At 39.0% G+C, this 9423-nt stretch overlaps 2 protein-coding genes across 2 annotated transcripts in view; one reads left to right on the top strand and one right to left on the bottom strand.

Annotated features, from left to right (window-relative positions):
• Window positions 1-1165: 1165 nt before the first annotated feature.
• Window positions 1166-2206, bottom strand: LOC129578671 (uncharacterized). Its single transcript, XM_055467577.1, has one exon. It carries the CDS (start codon window positions 2204-2206, stop codon window positions 1166-1168), a length of 1041 nt encoding a protein of 346 aa, XP_055323552.1.
• A 2315-nt stretch (window positions 2207-4521) lies between these two features.
• The window catches only part of LOC129580537 (uncharacterized), a 5340-nt gene continuing 438 nt past the window's right edge, over window positions 4522-9423 (top strand). The window contains exons 1-7 of the mRNA XM_055471048.1: window positions 4522-4848; window positions 4936-5106; window positions 5212-5776; window positions 5901-7038; window positions 7181-7521; window positions 7740-8058; window positions 8519-9423. The exon at window positions 8519-9423 is cut by the window's right edge and continues 438 nt beyond it. Of these exons, the coding sequence (XP_055327023.1) occupies window positions 6517-7038; window positions 7181-7521; window positions 7740-8058; window positions 8519-9394 (2058 nt within the window). The 5' untranslated portion in view covers window positions 4522-4848; window positions 4936-5106; window positions 5212-5776; window positions 5901-6516 and the 3' untranslated portion in view covers window positions 9395-9423. The remainder of the gene's footprint in view (window positions 4849-4935; window positions 5107-5211; window positions 5777-5900; window positions 7039-7180; window positions 7522-7739; window positions 8059-8518) is intronic.

Genomic DNA, 9423 nt, shown 5'->3' with positions numbered 1-9423 from the left:
CATTCTGTCCGTCCGTCCGGGAACTTATGTCCGCTACCCGTATATACAGTATATTTTCATAGAAAACCTACTTCACTCAAATGCAAATAACTCAGTCATTTGTTGACTTATCTGAGTGTTTTTTACATTTATTGACATCTACAGTCAATTACCTATCCATTGATAGTCTAATCATTGAAATTGGATGATGGTAAGTTAGCGAAAAAGGGAAAAATAAATTAATATTGATACGGTTTTCATACAAAAAAACAAACTGGCTGCATTGTGTGTTTTTTTATCTCTATTTCTTTTCTTTGGCTTCGTTCACACGAAAGCTACACAAGGATTCTGTGTTTTTTCCCTTTATCCATTCTTATGAGACTGTGTATAAACAGAGAGAGAGTTTTTCTCTTTGTGCTACATTCTGTGCGGTATCGATTGCTGTTGAGTGTGTCTATAGAGAGTGAGAGAGAGAGAGAGAGTGAAAACTGCTGAGTGTGTTTTTTTCTCTATCCATTCATACAGAGAGCGAGCACTGCGTGCGTCGCTTGGACTTAGGTCTTATTACACTTTGTGTGTTATTTTCTCTTTTCTCACTTTGTGCTACGTTTTGTGCAAAGCACGCACACTGTTGTGATGGTTGTTTGCTGTTGATAGGGAGAGAGAGAGAGAGCTGTTTAGTAGTATAAAAAAGGGGTTCCAAAAACGCGAAAAAACGCGAAAACGCTAATCACCTCGCGTTTTTCGCGTTTTTCGCGTCGCGTTTTCGCGTTTTTCGCGTTTTATTATTCCAACAATAGTAACAGCATGCACGCAGCATGCATGCTGTGTAATAAAAGAAGACGAAGACAAAAGGGAAGGTCAAGCAATGAGGAAAAAGAAAGAGACCTGAAAATAAGAAACAAAGAAGAAAGCAAAGAAGAACATGAAAACAAAAAAGCAAAGAAGCAAAGAACAACCAGAAAATAAGAAGCAAAGAAGAAAGCCAGAAAGAGAACCTAAAAACAAAAAAGAGACCTGAAAATAAGACAAAGAAGAAAGCAAAGAAGACAAAGAAGAAAACAAAAAGGGTCCTGAAAATATGAAAAAAGTGAAATAAAAGACCTTTTTTTTCATTTTATTTTATTTTTATTTAAATGAAATGATAGAAAATTTCGAATACAAATTTCAAATGTTCATAATCCAATCATGGAAAATAAATTGGGTCGCACCATTCAATCGATGGAACACCCGTGCGACAAACGGGGCACGACGGTTGATGCTGGAACATTTGCTCCAGACAGTCGCTGCAATAAACATGGTTGCAAGGAAGAACCATTGGGGAATTCGCCAATAGATCTTCCTTGCAAATAGCGCAAAGGGGACGACCACGTTGAATTTCACGCTCCCGGGCTTGCTGACGTTGTCGTTGACGTTCCTGCTCCTCCTCGCGCTCTCGTTCACGCCGCTGCGACTCTTGCTCACGTCGCAATCCTTCTAAACGAGCGATGGAATGCGATAAGCGTGGAAATCCTCGAAATCGTGGTGTTGGTGGTCGTCGAGTGGTGTCCGGAGTTCTTGGCGATTGCATCGGTGCGGCATCAAACCCATTAGGCAACGGCAACGATCGTGGTGATGGTGGTGATGCTCGTAGAGGTGTTTGTGGAGGTGATTGCGGTGAAGATCGTCGATTTGACAGTTGTAATAAACCGTCAGCCGCCTCGTTTGCTCGATAATAAGAGCGGACATACACTACGTCATCATTGGCTTCATCACCACTATCATCAGTTTCATCGTCGACAAGATTGACCACACTTTCGTCATCGCTGATGACCTCGATGCTGTCGTCCACAACCATCCCAGCCTCTTCTTCACTGCTTTCACCATTGTCCGCAGCAACCACGGCTGCAGCTGCTCCTCCATCCCTGTTAGTCCTAGGGATTTCCATCATCTCCACCGTGTTCTCGTCGAAAATCGGCTCGCTTGGTAGTTGTGTGGCTGGTGCTGGTGGTGGTGGAGGTGGTGTTTGTCGTTCAGGAATGTGCCATGTTGGTGGCTGGTACTCATGCAGCTGGTACGGGTAGGTAAATGGCGAAACCGTTGGTGATGGGTCCTGGTACTCGGGGTAGCCATAGTTTGAATTCATCGTGAGGTCCATTGCACGAGACTGCGAATTCAATTGCTGCAACACCATGCGCTGCATCATGATGGCGTTCTGAAGAATTTGTTCGGTCAAAAATGGCATCATTTTGTCGGAAGGTTGCTTTTTTGTTTTTCGCTGCTTGAAACTAACTAAATGTTTACAGCAACTTGGTCCTTATTTTATAGTACATTTTAACTCATATTTTCACTCAAATTGAGTTGAAATGTAGATTTTTTGTGAAATATAATGCATTTCCTAAAAAAAAAAAACTATTTCAACTTCTCTAGTTCATGTTCTGTCGCCTTAATTTTATGTATTTACAACCTATGACATGAACATATGAATGGCAATATCGATCGGTCCTGCGTAATTGGACCGATCATAAAAAATAGGTTGAAAATTGTCCATTAAAAAAGGGTAAACATTTTCGGCAGAATTCGTCAGAACTGAAATATCCCTTTTTTATGTATATCCAGAAATGATAAGGTTGTTACAGTTTTACGGCATTCGTTGTTTTTCTTAAAATATGTTGAAGAGACGGTGAAAAAAATCTTACATTAGGAATGAATTATTTTATGATGCCACTTTCACGCAGTGCGGCGACTATGGAATTTATTTCTTGTGAATGGTTGTTATTTCCGGCGGTGCGAGAAGCTATTAGGAGACGCAACCTTTCGCATAACTCATTCGGATCGTCATAAAATTCATGTACAATATTTTCATTGTAAGGGACAAAGTCGGTCTCTATCCCTTTGCCGGTTTTTTTGGTCATTTCAACTTCATCCTCCTTCGTTTTCTTCGTTTTCTTCTTTTTCTTCGTTTTCTTTGTTCTTTCCGTCGGCGTTTCTTGCGCTGTTTCATTTTTTTCTTGTCCTCGTTTTGAAATTTCACTCACTGTCAAATATGGATTATCAATAGCTGGTGTTGCATATATCGTTTTTATTGGGATTTTCTGAGAACGTGACAGTGAATTCGTGATAGGACGTGGCATCTTTATGAATTGACGCAATTTATTTGCATTTACGCGACCGCTTAACTTGCTTTTTAATGAAGTTGGCTGCACTTTTATAAATTTATTTTTACTAAATGGAATTTTAGATTCCACTTTTCTCTTAGTTGCTGGATTGCGATCCGCTGGAACCTCATCTTCTTCGCTATCAATTACGATAGCTGAGCCACTTTCACTGTCATTATCGCTATCATCAACAAAATTGGGAATGACATAATAATTTTTCGATTTTTTTCAGCCTTTTCTTTTCTTATTTCATTGCGATCGCTCAAAATTTCATCTACTTTCCGCATTTCTTGTATTTTTTTATTATTTTTTTTATTTGTCGCTTTCTGTCGCTTATCAATAGATGTTTGAGAAAGTCGCGACCGTTTTCCACCGGTAGTTGGCTTGATAAGGGTTTCACTACCATCAGACAAAATAGACACAGTGTCAATAGGACGCTTATCATCTTCTCGCTTCCTCTTCTCCTTAGCACCAGCATGAGATGGTCCAGGAATATCAAAATTCTCTGAAACGTTTTCTTGATTTTCGGTGAAATCCATATACCCATCCTCCGAATCATCAGTCCAATCCTCATAATCCATTGATTCAGCATCACTATCAGAGGGAATTCCGAATTTGCTATGATTAACTTCATCATAAATTGGATCATCATTATAATATTCATCTTGAAAACTGGGTGTATTAAATTTTCCACGTTGATGCTTTTGCCCCTCAGCCAATTTACCGATCGCCTGAGTTATTGGGCGATATTTTTCGCTGAGCTCACTTTCACGAGTGATGCGATTTTTGTAGGCTTTATTAAATTTATCTTGAATGATTTTGCGTGTTTTGACAAGTTTCGATTTTATATTTTTTTCACGTTTTAATGACAACTCCCTTTCACTGCGCATTTTATCTCACTATCTTGACTGTGTAGCGTTAAAAATCAGACTAACGCAAATGCCCGATCAGTCATCATTTTTATAGACTTGAAGAAATTCGCTGAATTTTTTACGGTATCGACCATTGTTTACATCACTTTCTAGATCAATAACAACAAAGCCGTATTTTTCGCGCCAGCATTCGAGACAGAATTTTTTGAATTCATCAAATTTCATATCGCAATTTATGCCGAAATCATCATAAGCATGCTTTAAATTCATATCATCTTGCTTGAATAATATGAGAAAATTGCAATTATCGCGGATTAAATGTTTACTTAACTTGGTAAATGTCTGAGCAAACTCGGAATATTCCTATACACTTATAATGTATAAGTTGTTGAACATTTGAGCTCTTACATACTAGTGGCGCCACTAGTGACTTTCGCGAAGAACTACCGACAATGACAATGACAATGACAGCTCGACCGTTCACACAACGTCAACATATTGTTTTTTCATTCAATGATTCATTGTTTATGATTGTGTTCAATCAGTTTTATTCAAATGATGTGAACGTGAAAGTGATAAAGACAAAAAAATTCCCTATCGAATATATATCATAGTCAATACAGTAATACAGTACTTTTCCATTTAAAACAAAATCTATATCATGGAATTGTGTGAAAAGTTATCAAAAATATTACAAGTAATCTCAATAAAAGTGAGTGCATAGTGTCAAATCTAAATCTAGAATCGTTGGTGTTTTGTCGATTTTTGCGGTTGAATTTCGCATTGGCAGTAGGAGCAGTAGGCTGGAAATTCGTAGTCATAGGAAACCATTCTGCCATCTTCGCGCAGGCTAAGTAATGGTACTTTGGTATATTTCTGAACACACGATGATAAGTAATTCATCGATTGCGATTCGCTGAATAAGCATTGGCTTTTTTTTCTTTCAGCAAATTTCCATAGGGATCGGCTTCTGATAGCTCGATTGATTGGTAACGAAATACATTGAGTCGATGTGAAATTTCAACGTTTTGGCTGACGGTCGCTTTGATTGGGATGCTGTTTGTGACACATCGATGGCCTCGTAATCGAATTCTTCGGAATTCAACCAGATTGTTGTGGTAAAAAAAGTTTTGTCTTGTGAAATTGCATTCGTGTTAATATCTGAATTATTCAATTGGGTTGATTAACATACATGCCATAAATGTTTCTTTTTTTCTTTAAAGATCCGGTCACAGTAAGTCATGAGCCTGAAGTGCTTGAGACGAAATTTAAATCGGCTACACATCCATTGCAAATATTGAGTACATTACCATCAAATCCGTCCGATTATCGATCGATGCCGGGTGAAACAGTGATACGTGCCTTACAAACCATAGCTGCGCTCCAGAGAGCCAACAAAGACACCGTCAAATGTGATTTCATTACAACACATCCGACGTTCGAGCAATTGTGTCGTCATTTGAAACGATGCAGTACAATGTTTACCTCCGACGAGCTGGTTAAATCATTTAAATTTTTGTGTTCATTGGGCGTTCCAACGAATAGTGAAATATCTTTGGTGCTATTGGCTTTGATTCGACATGAAATCAACAATTTGTCAGTGGATAAAATCATTTACTTGGATTTTGTGCTGAGCCAAACGGAATGCCGGTCGGAGCTACAGAAAACCATTCAGTCATCGCTACCAAACCTTTTTGAGCTCCAAGTTACACAACAAATCGATAAAGAGAATAGTGTGTCCTGTGTCGGAGTTAGTCAGTATTCTGAATTATCTAGCCAGCCACAAAGGTATCGACACTAAAAATGAAAGTATGAAGACAATTTGCAAAAGCTAAAATTTGCAATTTGCTAAAGAGAAGAAAGCTGCTTATGAAATAAATCCTAAAACTAAATCACTTTTTTTTATTTGCAGGGTTTCCAAAGCGTAGCATTGCTGAAGTACATGGGTGATAAATTGGTGTCAAATGTTGATATCTGTCGAACGTTGAGCTCTTTCGAAGTGTTTACAATCATTCAGGCATTTGCAAATAATTGTTTCACACCCAAAAGTCCGGAAGGCACTGACATCTGGTCAGATCGCATTGTTCCGGCGATTTTAGCGAATGAAAATCTGGCACACATCCAAACAAACAATTATGTTTGCCATTCACATTGCAACTCGTAGTTCTTGGCCATTTTAATCGGGAATTGATTTCGCGCGTACTTAGCTCATCATATTTGGAGGGTTATTTGCGTAGAAAAGATCTATCTGCACATGATTTATTTAAAATTCTAGTTTTAAATCAAACCGTATCAATGCAACCGAACATGGATCTCTCTGCGGTGGACAAAAAAGCGATATCGAGAGTCTGTAAGAGCTACATTGAACAGCTACCATCGTGTGATTCAACTCGACTTGATTGAGCATATGGGAAGAACGAGTGTATTAACAAATGTCAGAACCAAATATATGCACATAATCCATACATTAGTGAAATTCAACAAGAAAACAGGCCATATCGAACCATTCGCCGGTGAATTCACTCGCAATGAAGATGGTTTTGTCGCAATCCAAACTGGTTTTACCCGATGGTGTGTGGAAACATGATCTTTGGAATCAAACGCCGCCGGTAAAAAGTACCAACATTCAGCCAAAAAAACCGATCACATCAGAGGCCAAATGTCCAGGTCTAGTTCCTGTGTCTATGCCAAAACCAGTGGCTTTGGTACCAAAAATTAATCTATCGAATCCGAATATTCGACGAATTTTGAGCCAACAGAACTCGAATGTGCCACGAAAAGTTGAGCCGAAGCAAAATACAGTGTCGCAACTTTGGCTTAGCGACAGTGTTGATTCACAGCAACAGTCGGTGTTCAAACGATTGGGCAATAAAGTAAACGAATCAGCCACAAAATCTAAGCCAAATATTAATGTACGACTGATTGTGAAACCGACACATGAGCCAGTAGCACAAGTACCTGTGGCCAAACAGACAGACACCGTTGATTTTATGACGATGAAATCACAACCCGTTCAACCAGCCAATGACATTGATGCCATCGCCGAAAAGGTATGTATTTCAGGGACATTTTTTTTCTTCAATTTTTTCTAATTCCAATGAGAAGAAGCCAATTGAAGGCATACTTTAGAGGCAATCAGTGGATAAATCCATTTTCAAACACAAAATAACTATGACTTTCAATTCAAAGCAGATCTCCAAAAGCAATCTGGATGGCTTGGATAAGAAAAATCCGAAAGTAGCGCTTATTTTGGCCTGCAAACAAAGAGGTTGCGACCCACCGAAATACTATACGGTTCAGTCGCAATTCAAGAAGTTCGAAGGATTGGTCACAGTCGATGGCATCACATTTTCAACGCTTCCGTTCGATTATGCCAAAGAGTCCGATGCTGAAGACGCTGCCGCCAGTGTAGCCTTGTCCAACATCAAAGACCGTCCCGAATCGCAAGAGTCAGACGAAGAAATTGCACAGAAGATTTTCGATTGTATCGCGGACAATGGTATTTTCTTGAAGTATTTGCCGAACATTTTTGAGTGAGTAGACAAGTGTTTTGCATGCAATTCTTGTTCGAATTTGGAATTTGGTAGAATTTGAAAGTTGCTTTTTTGGCAATTGCCTGGATAGTTTTTTTTTTGGGTGTTGAAAGAATTTCAAACGAAATAAAACATATCCTATGGTCTTTTCAAACAGTTTCGTGATTAGTGCCACAAACAAAGCCATTTGGATTAATTGTCAATTGATTTTCTCTTAGGCAAAAGTACGACACATCGCTGCCCACCGGCTGGCAATTTATCATCCAAAATCGACCGCAAATGTTCTCGATTGGCGGCCGAGATCCATATGAAATTATTTTCAAACAGTCGCCGAATTCAAAGGCTCAACCAGTCATAGAGCCCGTCGTGGGACCACAATCCATGATCAGCAACGAGAATCCACTTCCACAACAGAGTGAATCGCCTGAGGTGGGCAAAATGGAATTGCCGTGGCATGATGCAACATGGAAAATCGATGTGACTTGGGTGGCATCAACCGTTGGTGTTTGGGGTCAGTTGTCTGATTCCAAATATTTGGTAAGTTTCCATTGAGAATGGAGAAAATTTGGGATTTGAAGGTGTATTTTTAAACCCAGAATGTTAGTTTAGTTAATTTGATTTCATTTTAAATATTCCGTTTTACTTTGTGGAAAAAAATTGGATGTAAATCTTCGAGACAAAATTTGAGGTGTGAATCTTTGAGTTCAACAAACTGGAAATTTCATTTTTTTGCTGTAAATTTCAATCAAAACTGTTGGACTTCCTTTTTTGTCCAAAAATTTCAAGAGTTTTTCATTTGATTTGGTTGCAACTTGAACATTTACATACGAAAAGTTCTCAATTTTGAAAATTGTATCAACAGTGACGCACATTGTACACATTGTTTGAGTAAACGGGATGAAAATTGTATAAAATTCCACAAAATTCTATTCAATGTTCATGTAAAACCCCATCACTTGTATCTCAAACACGTTGTTTTCTCCTTTTCCTCTCTCAGGACAACTTGAACCGCGATTTTGAGAAGATTGAACAAAAGTTGTCGCGTGGAATCCATCCAGAAATAAGTGAAACCGTAATTGTTGGTGGCATTTATTTGACGGCTCATGAAACGGCAGAGGACTCGAACCATCCCACAGTTACGGTCTATCGAATCCAAGTGAAAAAATTTGACAATGAAAAAAAGTCGGCCTTGTGTTTCTACATCGATGATGGATTCGAAGAATGGCTGTCATTATTGGATTCATCTGATTTGAAATTCTATCAAATCCCCCGTGAACTGATGCAAATCCCACCACAGGCCATTCAATTCAGTTTATTCAATCTCGAAGATTTTGCTGAAAATTCCGTGGCACAAGGAGAAGTGGTCAGATGCTTGAGTGATAAGCAATTTTTGGCCAAAATAAAGTCAACGAAAGAGCAGTACGAGGCACAGCTGGAGGCAAATTCGATCGCTAAAGTCAATGTGATGCTGTTTGATGTGTCAAAGGAAGAAGATGTCAATATGAACAAGGAAATTTTGGGAAACATTTGCGCAAAACTGCGACCACCACAACTGGAGCAGAATCAATCGACTGTGGTTCATGTGACACATGTCGCCGACATTGGAAATATTTACTGTCGACTCCACAACAGCAAGGAAATGCAACACATTAAGCAATTGATCCATCGACTGACACACAATGGCATCAACGAAGCATTCCGTGTGGATACCAACGAATTGCATGATGGCACATCAAAAGCACTACGACTGATCTTTGATACCACCGACAATCGATGGTATCGTGCCATCTCAAATGCCATCTCAAATGCAACGAAAGAATTCGGTACATTGCCAATTGGTGGACTATGGCCATATCAAATATGTCGAATATGAACATATCTACAAATTGGAACGGCTCAGTA

Source organism: Sitodiplosis mosellana, unplaced genomic scaffold, assembly GCF_009176505.1.
Source record: "Sitodiplosis mosellana isolate CC-2019 unplaced genomic scaffold, AAFC_SMos_1.0 Smas_scaffold_1, whole genome shotgun sequence".
Classification (NCBI taxonomy): domain Eukaryota; kingdom Metazoa; phylum Arthropoda; class Insecta; order Diptera; family Cecidomyiidae; genus Sitodiplosis; species Sitodiplosis mosellana.
This window is presented reverse-complemented; position numbering and strand designations above follow the sequence as displayed.

What these genes read in the sequence shown, in the direction of transcription:
- LOC129578671 (XM_055467577.1), bottom strand. Translation starts at nt 2,206, where the DNA reads ATGATGCCATTTTTGACCGAACAAATTCTTCAGAACGCCATCATGATG.